At 37.7% G+C, this 19,875-nt stretch overlaps 1 protein-coding gene across 2 annotated transcripts in view; it reads left to right on the plus strand.

The window, feature by feature from the left end:
• Positions 1–19,875, plus strand: part of MTHFD1L (methylenetetrahydrofolate dehydrogenase (NADP+ dependent) 1 like) — a 150,585-nt gene that overhangs the window by 34,062 nt on the left and 96,648 nt on the right. The window contains exons 12-18 of one of the 2 annotated variants that reach the window (XM_084514706.1): positions 3,009–3,145; positions 4,381–4,427; positions 5,621–5,728; positions 6,632–6,706; positions 8,135–8,237; positions 11,090–11,166; positions 14,987–15,127. In XM_084514706.1, coding sequence (XP_084370832.1) covers positions 3,009–3,145; positions 4,381–4,427; positions 5,621–5,728; positions 6,632–6,706; positions 8,135–8,237; positions 11,090–11,166; positions 14,987–15,127 — 688 coding nt within the window. Of the gene's footprint in view, positions 1–3,008; positions 3,146–3,807; positions 3,908–4,380; positions 4,428–5,620; positions 5,729–6,631; positions 6,707–8,134; positions 8,238–11,089; positions 11,167–14,986; positions 15,128–19,875 lie in introns of those variants that run through there. The other variant, XM_084514707.1, reaches the window with a different exon arrangement.

Raw genomic sequence — 19,875 nt, forward strand, 5'->3', positions numbered from 1 at the left:
TATGAGAAGATAAACATGGAGAGGTTTTTGTTTCAGACTGGTGGTTTTGATAGATTAATGATATGGGCATAGGAGCAAGTTACTAGGAAGTATGGCAGCCTTAGCTTTTTTAATTGTTAGCTTGTAAAGGCAGTTTCTACCTCTCATTGAGAGAGAAATGGCTATATTTTTGCACTGTAAAGGCAATGAGATAAGCAACACATGAGAAAGGACAGTTTTCAGTCAGAGAAATGAGGTTAGCCATATAAACCTGTAAAATAGTTTTATTTTTTTTCTGCACATAGGTGAGGAATTTGGCTATGCTAAAACTGGGCATGTCAGGAGGAAGAGATGATGATATGGGTCACTCTAGCTAGTGATCTTAGGGCTTAGTCATTTAATATTTGTAATGACCTTAGGGCAACAGATAAGACAGCGCTGCTGAAATTTTGATGATGGTGCAAAGCTGGGAAGTGTATTGATATAGAGAAGAACCTCAGCTGTTAAGCAGATTTTGCAGAATAACATTGATGACCAGCACATAAGAAGTGGGGAAAATAGTATTAATGCAGTGCAAGGCAGTGCATTTTGGGACTGAACAGGAATTTCTGCAGTAAGGTCATGGCAGAGGGAATGGCACAGCATAGAGGGGTGGAGACTTCTATTGGCATGTGGTCTGGACTGTATTTCTGTGTGTGCTTGACAGGAATCACAGAGGAGGAAGTGAATTCCCTTTTTCAGTTAAAGGAGTGCAGTTCTAGGAAAGCTGGATGACCGTCTAGAGAGTGAGCTACTGGCTGTGCTTTAGGCTCTGATCGTTGACAAACAATGTTATACATGTGGGGGAAAATGAATGAAAACGTGCCCAAATTAAGTAGTCCACATACTACATGGTCATATAAGAGTAGTTCAAAGCTGTCAATAGACAAAGTACTATTTCTGTATAGTCTCGGTTAAGGAATTCTCTTATAGATGTACTAAATCCCGTTATTTTACTGGAACTTGAGTTAAAACATTACATTTCTAAATAGGAAAATTATTTTTCTAAAACAATATAGAATTTTAATTAGGCTTGCCTCTTGTTGCCCATATATTTTCAGATATGTCTAACAAAGGCTTCTTTGCTCCTTTTTTTTTTTTTTTTTTTTTTTAACAAAAAACAAGCAAGCAAACGAAAAGAACATCAGGATCCAGTGATGTAAAAGACAGATTTGTGACACGTTGATGTTTGTCATGTATTTATATTTTGTGGGGCAAAGAAAGGCTTATGTCAGTTTCTGAACTAAGTCAACTGACATCTCCTTGCACTTGACAATTTTATTAGTGTTTTTTGCCATTTGAATTGTGACCTAAGGATAGCAATGCTTTTCATAAATTGCTAGCTGGTGAAGGAAGTGTTTTTAATTAATGGGAGGTGTGTTAGCTCACGTTTCATAGAGGGAATAGGATAAGGGTTCATCTTCTACTAGTATTCATGTGCGTTCTTGCATCTGCTTGGGAATGAAGATTACTTTTTAATGTCAGCTTCGCTAAGGTACTTCCTGCTTTGCTGGTAGTAGAGACAACAAAGATGTCATAAACATCACCTTGCTTCAAAGCAAAAAGTTCAAGACTTATGTGAGAGTGGTGTCAGTGGACTAGGGCTTTCTTCTGCCAGTCAGAGGGAGAAGCGTTGTGTCTCAAATGAAGAGTTTGAATGCGTTTTGGAGAATGAGATGTGTTCGTACTCTAAGGGCGGGGAGGGGGAAGAGCTACTACCCCTATTTTTAACATGGATCATAGACTTGATGGCCTTGAAATCAGGGAGGACATCATTTAACCTAAGGTGTCTTTCATTCACAGAATCTTTTACGTATTAAGATTAAGTGCCTGTAGAGACCACACTGTTGTTAAAGGAAGTTGTGTGTTTTTGCTGAGGGAGCAGCACTCCCTGAGCTGCATTTCTCAGATGCAGTTCAAACTTGCTCAGAAAACTGAGGGATAAGTTGAGAGTTTTTGGTTGGTTGGTTGGTTTGCATGTTTGTTTCTAGCTGTCCAACATGCATTATTCTTTTCCCAACCCATAAATGTATTCCTTCCCTTGTCTGTTGCATGGGTTGGAGAAGAGGAAGAGCTGATTAAGTTTTCCACTTTGCAAAGTCAACCATCATTGTCCCTTCCTTAAAGGGACAAGGACAGAGTCTTTGACTGGAGGTTAGCGTCTCTGATTCAAGGTGTCTCTGATTTGAGATTGGATGTCTTTCTAAAATACTGTCCTGTTTTCTTTGTAGCATGAGATTTTGGAGGTGTGGTGCAGGAGGACGGACTGTGATTATAATTGTCCCTCATCAGCCTTTAATCAGCAAAAGTGTCAAGAAACTTAAGTGCTAAATAAATCATATTTAGTTGACTATAGTGACTTTTGTGTCCTGTATTATTTTAAAACATGCTTTTTTTTGTCATTATGGAGTGTTATGATGACATGGCAGTGCTGCAGGGAAAAGGTGACTCCAGCTCAGACAGACCCAACACAACTTCCACCCCTTATTCCATAACATTTGTGTCACAATCAGGTATAGAGAGGTATAGTTAAGCTCTATAAACAAAAGTGTTGGTTGTTTAATTTAAAATACGCTGCTATTTAATTCATAGTTTCAGTAGTGGGAATAAAACATCTGCATTGCTACAGAAAAGCATTAATAGATGCTCAAAGTATCTTGATGGATGGTTTGTTAATGAAACTGGTGACACTGTTGTGCTGTAATGAAAATGTCTAAATTCAATTTATTCTTTTCAGAACTTTTGCCAAAATAATCTTTTCTTTTTCTGCTATCATAGTAAATTGCTTAAATAGAAGACACATGTATATTAGCATTCCAGCTTGAGCTAGGGGATAACATTGTGGCAGTATTTTTGTGGTGATAAAGTAATCTTATTGAAATTTGTTGTACAAATATCCTTCATTGAAATCAAAAGCTGTAAGTTCTGATATCCTCAGCCAGGCTGACATCAGCAAAGAATTTGATTAATCTTTTTTCTTGTTTTGCTAGAATAACCCCTACACCCTTAGGAGAAGGGAAAAGCACAGTCACAATTGGTCTTGTTCAAGCTCTTACTGCACACCTTAACATTAACTCCTTTGCTTGTCTGAGACAGCCTTCCCAAGGACCTACTTTTGGAGTTAAAGGTACGTAAGAGTTGCAAACTGTATGATCTGTTCCAGAATAAAGAATACTGCAGTTTTTTAGTGTCTTAATTACTCCACTAATGCAGTGGATTGCCTGAATAGGAGCATATTGTATTTTTGTTAAGTAACTTATAAAGGTTTCTCTCACACATCATCTCATGCAAGGTTCATGTCTGTGTTCATGTAATTATGTGTATTAATGATGCAGATAAAGGCCAAACATAATGAAAGGCCTGGGAATGAATTAGCCAGGAGGCATTTTGAGTGAGTACACACCCTTCCAGCCACACCTCTGCTTGGAGACGCTACAGAGATGTCTCTAAATGTTACCGTTTAATTATCCCTTGAGAAGGAGTCCTAAGTCCGCTCATATTGATATGAAATATTTAAGCCAAGGAAGTTGGCTGTCATGTGTGGTTCAGCTGTGTCTGCATCATACGTTTAGCTAGGTCTCAACCTCATCTTCCTGTTCTTCTGAGTTGTCCCTCACATCCTGGGCTGCTGCATTTTTGCCTAAAAGGGTCTGAGGGCCAAGTAAGAGGCAGCCAGAGTTCAAGCTTCTCTTCAACACTGACAGGAAGTAATACAATCTTTTTGTTTTGTTTTGTTTTTGTTTTTGCCATTTCTCAGCTGAGATTGGTGCCTAACTGGGCAAACACTCCCCATCTGCTCTACTTTGCTTTGCTGAAGTTTAAGTTAACAAGTTTGATTTCAGCTGGAAGGCTCCTGGTGCTTGGTGCTTCTCAGCCAAGACTGGTGCATGTGAGTGCTTTAAATCCCTCCGCTCAACTTTTGTATAGGCTACAGCAAAATTCTTTGCTTGTGCCCTGGGAGGCGGTGGGGAAGGAGCGCTCAGGCAAGAGTGTGAAGGTTTCATGCAGAAGTAGTGCTTGCTCATTACTGCTGCGTCTTTCCACCCAACTGTTGCATGTGCATGATGGTGTCCCAAATCTAGACAAGAGCAGAGGGTTACCCTTATCTAGCTAAAGTCTGGGCCAGCCATTATGTGTAGACTTTCCTTTCAGTTCAAGAATTCTAATTTTATTGCCTGCTGAAAAAAAGCCATCAAGGTTTGAGGAAATCCTGTTTATTCGGGTGCATCATGAATTCCCTAATAAAATTCAAAATACTGAGAAATGTATCATCAAAGCTGTATGTTTAACTTTGTGTGTTTAAGGTGTTGTTTTTCCCAAAACTGATGTGAATCTGATGTGACTGTGTGCTTTATTGCGCAGGTGGAGCAGCCGGTGGTGGATATGCTCAAGTGATTCCCATGGAGGAGGTGAGACAACAATGGAGGCAGCAAATCCCTGTCCCCCTGGGAGCCAGGCTCTTCTATGTGGTGCCCAGAACCAGGGCAAGAGGCAGTGGGCACAAACTGAAGCACAGGAGGTTCCCTCTAAGCATCAGGAAGCACTTCTGTGCTGTGCTGGTAGCTGAGCATTGGCACAGGTTGCCCAGAGAGGTTGAGGAGTCTCCTTCCTTGGAGATCTTCAAAAGTTGCCTGGACATGTTGCTTGGCAAGAGGCTATAGGTGTCCCTGCTTGAATAGAAGGGTTAGACAAGGTGACCTCCAGAGGTTCCTGCCAATCCAACTAGTCTGTAGCTCGGTGAAAAAAGTCCAATTTAGAGCTCTGCAAGATCACTGCCAGTCAAAACTGGTGAGGTGCCATGGCAAAAGTACACACAGCTGGTCCCAACAGAGCAGTCATGCAATGTTTGGGTGCTGTTTGCACTAGAGTACCATCATAGCAAGGGCTGGTGTAAGCTGTTGTTGGTGCTTCTCAGCTGTCAGTACTACAGTGCAGTTAAAACTGACCTCTCATCTCCTTGTGTAAGATATATATATGTATATATATATATATATATATATATGTGTATATATATATATATTTAAAACCACCTTATATAACACTAATCTAATTTAAATGGCTGATTTCAGATTTTTCCAAAAAGCTTTGCTGGACAAACTTTGTATCAACAAGGTTCATGCCTGATCTGGTACTACCTGTTCTATTATGGCTTGCAGAAAGCTGGCATGAAACCATAAAGCCAGCAAGCGCTGTGTGCACTGGAGGATTTGGCAGTAATCTGCACATCTGACCCATGTCAAATTTACACTGCTGGTAATAAACTGATGTAGTATCAATCATGTGGAACTGTAGCCCTGGGCTTTCCATTCCTGGGTCATTTAGCAAAGAATAAAGACATTTGTGGCTTTGTTTGACTAAGCTCAGAGTAGTTTACTACTACTCAGGTGGAAGCAAGTCCTTCATATAGTTCCATACATTCTCAACTTGTAATATTTCCTCTACAATGATAGGTGACTAATTTGAGCTGCAATCTCAAGGAGATGGCAGTGTTGTTTTTTTTGTTTGTTTGTTTGTTTGTTTTCCTAAAATTTTTGAGATTAAAAGGTTGTGTTAAAGGCATTTTATAAAAAAAAAAAAAAATTCTGTTGCTTTCACCATCTAGTTCAATCTTCATTTGACTGGAGATATTCACGCTATAACGGCTGCGAATAATTTGCTGGCTGCTGCTATTGACGCTAGGATCTTGCATGAGGGCACTCAATCTGATAAGGTGAGAATTACTTTCTAATATCCACATGACTCTTTTTTTTTCTTTTTGAATTTTCAGTAAATTGAATTTCAAAGTAAACTAAGTTGACTATCTTCTGTTTTCACTGTGTGAATGGAAACAATTGCTGAAGCCATTCTGTATTCTGCTGGGAAATTATGCTTACCGAATATATTTTTCTGGCAAATATCTGTCATAAAATAGTCTTTAAGATAAGCATCTTATGCCCAGAAGCTTGTCAACCATTTTAGACTTTACTAAGTAGGCTAATAAAAGATGTTTTTTCTCTCTCCAAATTTTATTCTTTTTAATGATTTGTATAGTCCTTTTTGAAGTTAGAAGTTATGCTTCTGATACATAGTTGGGTATGATGTACCTGAGGAAGAAGAGGTGTGGGGAAATAAATTAAATCCTCTTCTCTCTACCAAGTCTTTTGTGAACTTAATACAAATGCTAACTTGAGTACATGTATTTAAAGAGGAAAGGAGAAGAAAAGAACCTCTTCTTTTCAACTACTTGTTAAAACTGAGCGGGGTTGTCTTGTCCCCCTTGGTGCAACACAAATGTGCATTTAGGCTGATTTGCAAATGATAGTTACAGTTTGAGTAATATGGCCCTTGGTTAAAGCTTTAAAGGATTCCAGTTTCAAAAATAATCCAAAACTTTTCTATGGAGACTTAGAAAAACGGTATTTTGGGTAATTGCATTTAGGCTACTACATAGGCACTGTTTAAAAATTTACCACCTTCTGAGAACTGTTTTTTAAATGTCTATCCAGAAGTCCACAGCTTAGGTGGTTGGGAAATTCTTACTGAAATTAATCTAAATAAAAGAAAATTAGGAGCTTTTTATTTTAAAAACTATCTTTTCATTAACTTTGCATGTTGTTTTTTTTTTTTTTTCTAGGCTTTGTATAACAGACTGGTTCCAGTAGTTAATGGTGTGAGAGGATTTTCTCCTATTCAGTTTGCCCGTTTGAGAGTAAGTTGTTAATGTAGTCTTTCCCCAGTTACAGTATTTCTTCATAAAATATTATCTTATGCAACTTTTTGAAAGTTATTTGACATATGGGGCCAAGTTTGTATAAACCTCCCTCAAGACCAGGATCTTTCTAAAAGCATCCTACTTGAAGAAATAGGATCTGCGTCTGATATTATTTTCATAACTAGCATTTTTGCTATTTTCTCCTGAAATAAACCAATTTTTTTTCAAATGGTGCGTCTCTCCTGATGAAATATTGAAGTCAGAGTTTTAAAATACTTTTCCTATTATGGTAAAGTCACATTTGAAAGATCAGATTCTTTGGTGTTGCAGTATTTTCTGGTTTTGAAAGTTTATTGTAACACATTTTGCTGGGGTTTTGTTGATGTCTATTTGATAACCTCCTTCACTGGAGGGACGGAAGTGTATTTCTGTGCATACTATGCTTTTGCAACCCATCTTGCTTCCTGAATGCTTCCAGAAGAACTTCTATACAATTCTTGTAAGAAGAATGTATCTGGATATGAGGCTTCCACTCAGAAAGATAAATAACTAGAGAGCAATGCAGGCCACTAGTGTTGGGAGAGAATATGGACCACTTATACATGAACCTTAAGAACAGCTTCAATCTTCTATTTCCATTTCCACGTTTGTTGTTGGCTTTGGGGTCCTGACCAGTGTTGTTTCAGAGGCAGTGGGTGGCAATTGATAGCTGCCAAGTGCATACACAGGTGCATTTGGAACTGAGGGAGGACAGGGGAAGAAAGGATAGAAGTAATACCAGCTTCTGGTTTTAAAAAATACATCTGTGATGCTTGGTTAATTCACTGAGGAATGCTTTCTAGTGCCAGAGAAAATTAAGATTTTTTTTTGAAGACTGCAGTTTTTAAACACAATTTTCTGATCTAGCTTTATGTAGGTTCACCTAAAAAAAAAAAAAAAAAAAGGTTGGTGTTGCTAAAATCATGAATCTGTAGCCAAAAGATATTGTCTCATTCATTATGGGTGATGGCCTATTCAAGTGAATTTTTTCATTTCATTTGAAGATAAATCACACAAGACAACACATGGATGGGTCTTTCAAAGATTTTCACAAACGAGCAAGCAGTTAATTATCTTTTTCTTAGCAAGTGATAAGGTTGAATGTTTTTTTTGGTTTACGTTAAGTTTCTTCTGTATAAGAAAGGGCGCTCTCATTTAATTGCCTAAAAGTATTTCTACTTTTTTATTTCATTCTTCCATCAACAATGCCTCTGTTTAAGTTACAGGCACCTTTGTATGTGCTTTTTTTTAATAGTTTCAGCTCTGAATTGCTTCTTTCCCAAATGCTTGTGTAAGGTGGGTGTGGAAAACGAGAACAGCTATACAGTTTGAAGCAAAATAGCCATTTTATTGCTTTTTTAAAAACTTTGTTTTTTTTTCCCATAGAGGCTGGGAATAAACAAGACTGATCCTGGAACATTAACAGAAGAAGAGATCAATAAATTTGTGCGTCTTGATATTGACCCATCCACAATAACATGGCAAAGAGGTATATAATCAGAAAGCTGCACTTCATCTTGTCTGTTTATCATAAATTATTTCCTAACTTGCTTCATTTTACCTGAATCAGAGCTGTGTCTGCTCTCTGACTCTTAAGAGTAACCCATTTGCAAGAGAGAAATTTGGGTACATAACAGGTACATAACAGGTTTGGAAGTAGTATGTAGCTCTAAATTTGGTTAAATATCTACAGTAACTCGAGACTTTGCTAATATTCTGAAGAATAGATTGCCGAGTGACAGTTCAAGTACCTTGTCTCTCTCCCATTAGATAATATATCTTAAAACATACTAAACTGCCTTTTCTGTGCATTTTTACAAGTTTTTATCTCTCTTTACTTAACTGTGTCTGTTACGGTTTTTGGTTTGTTTGTTTGTTTTTAATATTTATTATATTTGGCTTTGGTCCCTGTTCCTCCCCAGTTCAGCAGTCTGGGTTGCTCAGAGACTAAATAGACCTAAGGGACTGTATATAATATTGTATGTGCATTTATATATCCTACATTTAAGGTGTCATGAGTTGTTTGCTTTGTTAGGAAGAAGAGGTGAAAGATGTGATACAGTTTCAACTATGTGTGCCAAGCAAACCAGTGTCCACTTTCTTGCTCTTAGGCAACTCCCCTCTGCGTTTTCCAGTTCTGCTGGATTAAGTTTCAGTGTTGACTTCAATAACTGTATTTTTCTTTTTTAAACAAATAGACTGTGTCAAGTTTTATGCTAAATGATACTAGATTTTATTTTTTTCCCCTAGTTCTTCAGCACTGACATTATTAGATTAAAATTATTGTTAAATAAAATGTATTGATGATGCTCAGAGAAATATATAATGGTGCAGCTCAGTGAATGTATTGAGAGACTTAGCCATGCTTTACTGTGCCCTTTGCAGGCATGTCATCTCAGAGTTGGAATATTTTCTCAAGATAATACTGGGGAATGCAGCATAAGACATGTTTTATTAATCACACAGTGTGTCTGTGTGGAAAGGACCTGTATGGGGATGAAGGAATAATAAAAATATTTAGTGTAATGTGACTCATCGTTTTTATCAGCACTGGTTTGGGAGGAGGCAACATTACTCAACAGCTGTTAACCTCGAATTATTCATTTTATATAATGTTAGTGCAAATTTCATTCTACATGACTCTGTATGATGTACAGATTTTAAACATTTCAGGAAAAACTGTTTTAAGAAAGGCTTAGATAATTTCAAAAGTGTTCTGTTTGGGACTATTTCTGCAATCCATGTATCTGCAAAGCTTGTTACTTAGCAGAGACTTTGTAGGATAGAAGAGAGAGCTATCAAATTGTCTGAGGATGAATTTTAGTCAGGACCTCTTTCCTTGGAAGTGTCACAAGCTTAAAGTTTATCTTACACTAGCTTGAAGAGGTACAGCATACTAAAAGAGGGAAAACCTTCCCCCTGCTCACTGTTCCCTTGGTATTCATTTCCTGTTTAGAGGATAAGACAGTAGATATATCAAACCTAACATTTAGTTGAAACTAAAGCTCCCTGAAAAGTTTACTTTAGGTAAGGAGGAGGAAAAATTTGGAGAAGGAAAAACTGTTTCTGTGGCAAAAACAATTCTTTCATATGGTATGACTTCTACATGCAGCTACTGCAGTCTTCATAGAGGATTAGTTCTTGCTTTTCTCCCAGCCCACTCACAATCCTGAACTGGGATTTGTAAAGGAACGAGACTTAAAGTCCCTCTTGTGTAATTATGCTGTCCTTTACTGTACAGTCAAATTTGTTAATCTCCAAAAACAGCAGGAAAAGTAGGAGGAGATGATGTCACTGACCTTCACTACAGACAATCTGTCTGGAGGTTCTTGATTCTCTGCCTCAGAACGAACAGTGCTCAAATCTTCATCAGAAGAATGACTTAATTGCCAAGCTATAGGTTGTACTGCTCAAGAGTACATTCCACCCTTTCCTTTAGGGCTGGTGCAGACTGAAACATCTGTAAAGATAAAAACCTGTAAGAAAGAGAGGGCCTGTTTTTGCATTTGTAGGGATTACTGCTCCTGGGAGTGAGAGGACTTGGAGTTGTCTTTTCTAACAGACACAACCTCCTAATATTTCTTCCTAAGAAATATCCTGATGAGTTCCCAGCAGATTAGAACACTTCTTCGCAATCGTTCCTTTTGGTTCCTATAAAGGCACGTCTGAAGTTGCATGTTGTCAGTGCAGCGTTGGAGAACTTGGGTTGCTGTGATTGTTTGCAAAGTTAGCAATTCCACGGGATGGTTTGGACATACCCTTGCAATATCTAAAGTGTTTGCAGGTTAGAAAGACAGTTGTCTAAAAGTGAAGTAGTGTTGAATAGCAGATGGTTGGTCTTGGCAATTGAAAAAAACCTTTCTTTGAATGCTGTGCAACTCAATGTGGAGTTAGTTACTGTGATGTGTAAGAAAGTGACTTGTCTGGAAGAACCGATCTGACAACATAATCATCCTTTAAAAGAGAAACAGACCAAGTTTAAGCTACATCATGAGTCTTAAAAATCAACTCTTAACAAGTCAGTGAAGAAGCAAATGATTTGAGGTAGGTCTGAGGTGCATTCTAACTACTAAGACCGATTTCTCAGATGTAGGTAAAACATTAAGTTGTACAAGTGAATGTCTAAAATCTGTTAGCTGAAAATATTGCTCAGAGAAATTGTATTCAAGTTATTTCGTCCTGTCATCTAGTGGTATCACACAGAAGGCAGAAACCAAATCAGCACCACTACATGGTTCTGTTCAAGTAGCTGAATCTTACACACGTAACAGGTATGCTTGGAAAACATGCAGACCCCTGAGTCCTTGTTAATGTTCTGCTTTTGCTATTCCCTTATTTCAGTGGTGGACACAAATGATAGATTCCTACGCAAAATAACGGTTGGCCAGGCGAATACAGAAAAAGGATTTGTCCGTCAGGTATGTGAAGTGATTTAATATATCTCATTCTGGACAGGCTTTGCTGTAGAGGCTGAGATACTTGCTATCCTGTAATTATTTCAGCATGTTTCTTTGAATTGTAATGCTAACATCTGTTGATATTGTATAGCATTCTTGCCGTGAGACTGATTGCGTTAATGAGTAACTGAAGTTTCAGAAACAGAAATCAATGCATGTTGCACAAAGTGCTGGAAAAACTTGAAAAAAAATGTATGTTAAGGATCCAACCTTGTCTTCTGATGAATATAAAAAACGTGAAGAAAAAACTTGCATTTATCTTTGCCCTCATAAGATAAGTTTGTTCAACTTTTATTCCTTTTTCTTAAGTTCCCCAAACTATATGAAGTATTTGTGTAATTTAAATTACATGTAAATTTAATTTTAAATTAAATTTAAATTTAATGTTAAATAACTGCAGGCAAGGGTGTATCATGTGTCACTGGTTCCATTGGTGAGGACTGAAAATGACTGTTAGTTCTCCAGTCAAGTTTTCTTTTCCTATCGTGCATCTCAGCTTTGGGATCTAAATTGTAAGAAATTGACCGTGTGCTTAAGGCTTTTAATGTGTTGTCTTGAAGGTGCTGTTCTGAAAACAATTTTTACACTTTTCAGCAGTGTAAAAACACTAGCCTCCATTACTGTATGAGAGCTTCTGGAAGTTTTTTAAGGAACTTCTGTTGAAAATATGTTGAAAGCCAGATTTTGCTGACGTTATCTGGAAAAGTGTTTGTGGTGTCATGTGGATAAATCCAGTCCTGAAAAAATGCCAGGTAGAATACAAATGCCAGGTGAAGCAGATTCATTGCAATGACGTAGAGTTTTTCCCAATTTGATGAGAGTTATTGTCATCTAACACTCTGGATCATGAAATTCATGAGGTTCTGACTATTTTGAAGTGAAGTAAATGGTTATTGTGGTATATATCAGGTTTTGCTTCTTTTTGGAACTTTTGTTGTCTTCTTTATAATTTCAGATCTCCTTTAAGGTTGGTGTCTAAATAAAGAGACCAAAAAATAGTGCCAATGTTATTGTTCAGTTCAGCATATAAAACAGTCTGATTGGAGAAGCAAATTGGAGAGAATCACTCATTTCTTTTGAACACATAGGTAGAGAGTTTTCTGTCTGTTACTTGAAGAAAACTCAGTGTTAGCTAATAGTTATCTCTGATAATGGGTTGGGACTAAATTACAGTGTTTGGTACAAGTTTCTCTAGCACTTGTTGAAGATGTTTTTGTATATTTAGATTTGTTTCAGTGACTCATTGTGATTATTAGCTTTAAGCCAGGTTCTGTCAGCCTTAGTGTGCAACATGTTACCACTATAATTATGCTGCTGAGTTAAATGTGGGTTGTTTTAGTACAGAATACTAGTTGATGTATGGCTGTCAAATTCTGCCATACCCATTCGTATTTTATATGGACTTACCAGCTAGAAATAGAGAACAGTTAGGAAAACTCATTTCAGAGCCTAGCCAGAGATCCAGATAAAACAGGACTTCATAACCAACAGATGCATTTTATAAATATTTGGAGTGATGTTCTAGCACTCTTAAAAAATCAATGACACCTGTGTAAAATGGCAGAGCACAGCAGGCACAAAAGTATGCATTTTAATGAACGGGGATGCTGTGGTTTCTAAAGAGTATTACATGACTGATGGCCTTGATCCTGCAATTGAATCCATGTGGGTGGATCCTTTCATCAACAGAGAACTGGCTTTCCAGCTAAGGCTTCTGTCAGCACTTCATAGGTGTATAAAGGTTATTAGAGTTAAAATAGCACCTGCTATCACAACCTTTTGTGCCTGTTTTTTTTTTTTTTCAATTAAATATTGTGTCACTCTTTGAGCATCTACCAGTGAATATTTTTTTCCTGGCCTTTTGGGTTTACCAAACAGCAATGATAATAAAAACTTAATTTTTTGTGTCCTGATAAACATCCTGATGAAGTTAGAGTATGTTCCACTATATGGGTTACACATAAATTTCTGAGGCTTTTTTCCTGTCTTACATTTGCTATGATGACTTGCAGGGGTGTTCTTCTTAACTTGAGAAAAGATGGCAGCATGTCAACTCAACACTAACAATGTTAATTGTGTACCCACCTGTTTTGTTGTGTATAGAACTGCTTCTAGAGGGTACAGAAAACTCGCTTTGTGACTTCAGCATTTCATTTGAATCCTTGTGCTGCAAATCTCAACTACAATATTAATTCTTGTTTTCCATGGTATCTCTCTGTTTTTGCCCAATCCAGGAAAGTGCTCAGATGTCCTCAGGAGTTTTGACTAAGCTTGCAGGCTGACATAGTGGTCAGCCTCATAGGACTGCTTTGGGCTGTAGCCATCAAGACAGAACCTTATAGCAGAAACGCAGGGAAGAAATTCTTCTCATTCACCCCAATTTCATCCTTCTAGCACAAGACAGTAGTCTTTGTGCCTTTCTTCTCTGTTTATATCTGACAGCATGCGGCCTGGGCTCTACTAAGAGTAGATTAATGCAAATACTGCTAATATGTTCTGCAAGGTCTTAAAGAAAATTAAAGGCCACAGCTTTCATTCTGCTGAGGCACTGCACGGTATGGATGAACTTCCATAATATTAAGAAGAAATATTAATATTTCCATAATATAAAGAGCAATAGGATTGATATAGCACATATTTCTTGTTTGTTTTTCCTAACAGATATTTGCTCATTTACTAAAGGGGGTGTGGGCATGTGTTTTACATCGTCATAAATCAAGCATAAAACCTGGCAGCACTGACTCTAAAACTTGAATTTACATTGAAAAGAATGATCAAATGTAACAAAAATGTTTTTGAAACTAGAATTTAAGATAAAAACAAAGCCCCAACAATGCTGTGCTCATGCCAGTAAAGTTGAAATCACATCTGGTGTCTTGTGTGTGTTGTTTTTTTTTTTGCCACAGGAAAAATTTTTGGTCCTTCAGGGAGCTTCTGCTAAGGATAATGTGAGCCAAGGGGCTAAGCACTCTTGTCCTGGTTTCAGTTAGCACAGAATTAATTTTCTTCCTAGTAGCTGGTGGAATGCTGTGTTTTGGCTTAGAATGAGAAGAGTGCTGATAACACCCCGATGCTTTAATTGTTGCAGAGCAGTGCTTATACTAAGCCAAGGACATCTCAGCCTTTGCTCTGTCCTGCCAACGGGCAGGCTGGGGGGGTGCAGTAAGAGCTGGGAGGGGACAGACCCAGGACAGGTGACCCAAACTAGCCAAAGGGGTATTCCATACCATCTGACGTCATGCTAAACAATATATAGGGGTGGCTAGCCGGGGGGAGGGGGCCGGACTGCTCGGGGTTAAGCTGGGCATCGGTCAGCGGGTGGTGAGCAATTGCATTGTGCATCACTTGTTTGTACATATTATTAGTAGTAGTACTATTATCATCATTGTATTATTATTATTATTATTATTATTATTTTCCTGTCTTATTAAACTGTCTTCATCTCAACTCACGAGCTTCACTTTCCATTTCTCTCCCCCGTCCCAGAGAGGGAGGGGGGAGGGTGAGCGAACGGCTGCGTGGTGTTTAGCTGCCAGCCGGGTTAAACCACGACAACTCTGCAAGAATAGTCCCCAAGTAAATGAAGTGTAACGAAGAACATTAGTGAGGAACTATAAACAAAGTGTTTGAAGTTACTGTAGTCTGAGTAATCTCAAAAGCTGTAGGTTACAATTTAGAACTTGTTTGAATTCCAGCATCTTTCCTGGGTCCGTTCCTGGTAATTCCCTGTGAATATTTGACCTGACTTTGATTTGGTTTATTTCTCATTTTTATTTTACAGGCTCAGTTTGATATTGCTGTTGCGAGTGAAATTATGGCAATCCTGGCACTCACCAACAGCCTGGAAGATATGAAGGAGAGGCTGGGGAAAATGGTGGTGGCTAATGACAAGAAAGGAGAACCAGTAACAGCAGAGGATCTGGTATGTTCAGTGCTGTAGAGTTATGAATAACCTCTGATTCGTTTGTTTTGCTTCTTGAAGCATTGTAAGGACAGGTGCATGCCAAGCTTTTTGCTTTGAACAACGCAGTCAGATATCGAAGAAAAATCTTCTGGCCAAAACTTGCTTGCAATGAGAACAAGATGTTGAACTTATTCCTCCAAGTCTTCTGGTAACATCTGGGTCAGGATGTCTCTGCTCTCCATAACCTACTTGGATAGATTTCTGCAGTTATTAAGGCAAACAAATTTGGTGCTGGAGTGAGTCAAAGAGCATAGTTTCCTGTTTGAGAGAGCTGGTAATGTTTGCTACTGTATTTGTGAAGTGTGCTCAGATATTACAGTGATAGTTACCACATGAATGCTTATACCACTAGATCAGAATGAAAACAAACCAATACATGTTTTGTAAGTGCTTGGGGTAGGATTATCTCCTCACATCATTAGAACTTTTTTTCCTCACCTACACCCTCATAGGTTCTGTTAACTCCCTCCTTCAACTTCTGAAAAAGGTTAATATGTTCTTCCTTTATGTCAAATCCTAGTTCTTATAGCTAGAGTGTGAGTCAGTAGGCAGTGGTTGGAAGCTCACACCTGTCTGTGTGTGGCAGGTTCTGGTGCAGTCAAAAGTTGCCCATTAACCCTTGTAATCCAGCTGCATGTCAGGACTAAGCTCACTGCTTGGTACTGATTTACTATAAAATCACATTACTTGTATTCTGAAGCCTAATTGCCAAATTAAGATCATGTACTGCAGATAAACAGCACACCATAAATACAAGAAATGAGATAATGCTTTGCTTTCATTCTTTATCTGTCATCAAAATACGTCCTGGTGGCAATTGTGATATGCCTTAGAGCTGTGCTTTCATGCCACCGTGATGGCAATGACAGCCAGCATCACACAGACTGATTCCCTTTATGCAGTGAAGTGTTTTATCCCGTTTGTCCCTTTTATATGGACAACTGCACAAACTTGCTGCATTTTAAGAACGAGCAAAAGAACCTTGTCAGCAAACATAGCAAATCCGCAAGCAGGGAATGTCTTCACAACTATAACAGATTCCATTTTAACAAAGAAATGAAAATATGGTATCTGGCTCTCATGGGCATATGACTGAAATGAAGATAAGGGTATAAAAATTTCTAAGTAAAATCATCATTAAAATTCAGAGCAAAAGCTATTCCCAGTTATACAGGAAACTCACATACTCACATTTTAAGGCACCCTTGCATGGGTCATATAAATTCTGGAATATCCTTTATGAAGAACTGCATTTAATATTCCAGTTGCTGAAGGTTTGACTTTGTCTGGCTCAGCTGGTAGAGGGTGAGTATACTTACAGTATCTTATACTGTATATCCAAAAAAATTAAATTTAATTGAATTTTAAAATAATTAAATGAATTATTGATGCTACCCTTGTATGAGGGTACTTTAATGTATTAATATTGCAAAATATTTAACCTGTCTTCAACCACTTAATGCTAATCAGCTTGATGAATGAAAGCAGTATGGTCTGTTTCATCTATAGTTCTGTGAAAATGTTAGAGCTGAAATTCTGAAAAGTGCACAAAATATTACAAAATTTTTCCATTATGTCCATAAAATGAAATGTATGCTCAGTAAAAAGTCTTTGTAATTTGTTATTCTTTGCCATTTTCTAAACAAACGTGCTGTGCTTAGCATCTCAGTTGTTTGATAGTGTCACTTGTGCTGAGCAGATGCTTCTAGTATTTCTGCAAAGCATTTTTCTATATTATACAAAAGAAGAACTGCCCAAAAAAAAACAAATATCACAGTGTCAAAGATATGTGTTAGGTTCATCTTGCAGCTATACTGTTGCATTCTTTGTCTTCTGCAAGGTTTCTTCATCTCATGTACAGGGACAATTTTGGTGCATATCCATGACTGAAATGGAGAAACTCCTACCTCCTTTGCAGGATGTGCTACAAGTGAGAATGAAAACTATACAAAGAATAGGAATATGTTTTCACAGTTAAGGCAAAAAAGTGCCTCTTAGGAGAGTTGAATTCTATTCCGGTGTTTTTCACAGAGTTTTGTGTATGATGCTGTTTCCTTACAAACTGATTCTCATGGTACACGAGGAGTTGTGTGTTCCTCAGGTCTGGCTTGATACTCAGGAGCTAAACAAATCAAATCTGTGTAAAGGGTGAAACACTATCAAAAACTTTTAATGGGGAGAAATTATTTTTATGTTGATTAGGGGTGAGCACCCAAAATTAGTGAATACTTTTGAGTTTAATCCTTGTTTGTACTGTGGTTTTTTTGTTGTTGTTGTTTGTTTGTTTGTTTTTCTGGAAACAAGAACAATTGTTAATTTCTTCATAGTTATTAATGTTGGTGATGAAGTCAGATGTCATGATGTTGGGATTTAAGAAATGTCCAAAAAGGAAATTAGTAGTGGCTTTTCTGACTTTCTTCCTCAAATTAAATATGTATTACTTTGTACAAGGGAGAGCACTTACGAATAACTGTACTGTACTGCACTTGTGAAAGTATCCTGTATAAAGTTGAATCTTCTGGAAACAAGAAGCAAGAGGTGTATGATCAGAGAGTATACCATGTCATAATTCATACATAAAAAGAAGATAAGTTTCAGTTAGGTTGGGTGGTGCTTCGTCTTTGTTCCTATTGGTGATCAGTCTGTTTGAGCAGCCTGCAACTAAACCTACCATTTCTAGACTTTAAATGTAGTATCCTTACCGCAGTCTACAGGTACCTTAAAGGAGGCTGTAGTGAGGTGGGGGTTGGTCTATTCTCCCACGTGCCTGTTGACAAGACAAGGGGGAGTGGGCTAAAGTTGCGCCAGGGGAGGTTTAGGTTGGATGTTAGGAAGAAATTCTTTACTGAAAGGGTTGTTAGACATTGGAACAGGCTGCCCAGGGAAGTGGTTGAGTCACCATCCCTGGGTGTCTTTAAAAGACGTTTAGATGTAGAGCTTAGGGATATGGTTTACTGGAGGACTGGTTAGTATTAGGTCAGAGATTGGACTAGGTAATCTTTGAGGTTTCGTCCAACCTAGATGATTCTGTGATTCTGTGATCCACTCTACCCCAGCTGCTTGTGCTACCTGTGTTGTTACTGTGCTTCTTCAATCCCAGCTTTTGACTCCCCTTCATTTGGACTGCACAGATTCCATCTCCTATGTGTTAGAAAAGGATTCCTTTAGGATCAAGGAGAAGAGATCTTCGCTTGTGGTGCAGATATCCAGACTAAGTGCTGGTCCAGCCTGATGTGTAGTGTAGATACCCTAGGCTGTAAGCACACTGCACATTGCAGCTAAAGCTTTATAGGTGGGATGGGACAGGACTAAGCATTTACAAGTGGACATCTGTGAACTGTAACTTTGGTATTCCAAAGGTTTTTATCTTGAGCAAATTTTCACATGTGATAAAAGGTTTGAACCCTGAATTTTCATTCTCCTTCAGAACTGGGGGCAGAGAGGAGGCGTAAAATCTTTACAGCTCAGAAAGGAAAGACGTCAAGACCAGCAAATATAGGAAAAATGCTATACATGCTTTTACAATACTCTTATTCCAAAAACAGTTCAAGCATTTTGGCTTAAATTTTCATAAAATCAAGATTAAAAGCTTGAATCTATCATAACCACTTGGCATGGAACATTTTAGCCCAAAAAACTGGAAGTGCTTATAGCTTTAACAAATTTAAAGGTGGCTTTATCATTTTAAAGGAGTGTTTTCTGCCCAACATGAGTAATGGGTGGTGGTCAGTCCTATCTGCAACTAAAAAAAATAAAATAAAATCTGGGGTTTGTGCTTTTATATATGCAACCAAGGTTGAATTTATTTAAGTTTAAATGTTTGACAGTAGTTCTTAGTTCACTGAAATCTGTGTGAAACAAAACCACTAAAACCTTCTCTGTGATTTGTTTCCAGAAGTACACACACTATACTTCACAAAAACACAATTGCTCTTAATTTTGACTTTATATTCAGTATATTTAGAATAATACAATGGTAAAACCTAAAATATACATTGGCAGATATAAACCAGATGCAGCGGCATGCTAAAAGTAATAGAAAAAAGATAAATTGAATATTTCATGAATTGAGAAGACTCCTTCCATAAGAGTAATGGATTAAATATCTAGCCTCTGTAATGGAACATATAGAAGTCTTTGCCAAAATGTGGTGTTCATTGTACAGTATTTTGAAGACTGAATTGGTTTTTGGCTTTTACAGCCTAGAAAAGTTTTGATGGACACATGCCATATCTTTATGTGAAATTAAATGGGTATGTATGCCCTAGATTAGTATTTCAGCAGCTATGAAAAAATATTAAATAAAAGTCACTTTTTTTTTTAATAAGACTTCTCAGTTTGCTATCTCTACCATGCTGTTAGATTTCGAGAATTCCGGGGGTGAAAAAAGCTTCATATTTATTTTTATAAATGATCTGTCAGCTGAATATGTTTTGTTCCCTGGTTCAACAGAAACACTGTGTACATACTTTACTTTAAACGCAAGTAGTTACAGCCCTTCTTGGTTTAAGGTTTAGGTTTTTTACAGAACCGATATTGTAGAAAAATATTATCATTTTGTTAGGGACTATAGTTTCAAACAAAGGGAAGATATAAGTGCTTCATTATTTTTCTTTTAGAGAAATGTGCTGTTTCTCTGCCCTTCAGTCTGTATAACCCTTACTCATTTCACAGTAGTTGCTCTCAATCACCTTGTTTGTCATCTA

The sequence above is a fragment of the Aythya ferina genome, assembly GCF_964211825.1.
Source record: "Aythya ferina genome assembly, chromosome: 3".
NCBI classification, from domain to species: Eukaryota; Metazoa; Chordata; class Aves; order Anseriformes; family Anatidae; genus Aythya; species Aythya ferina.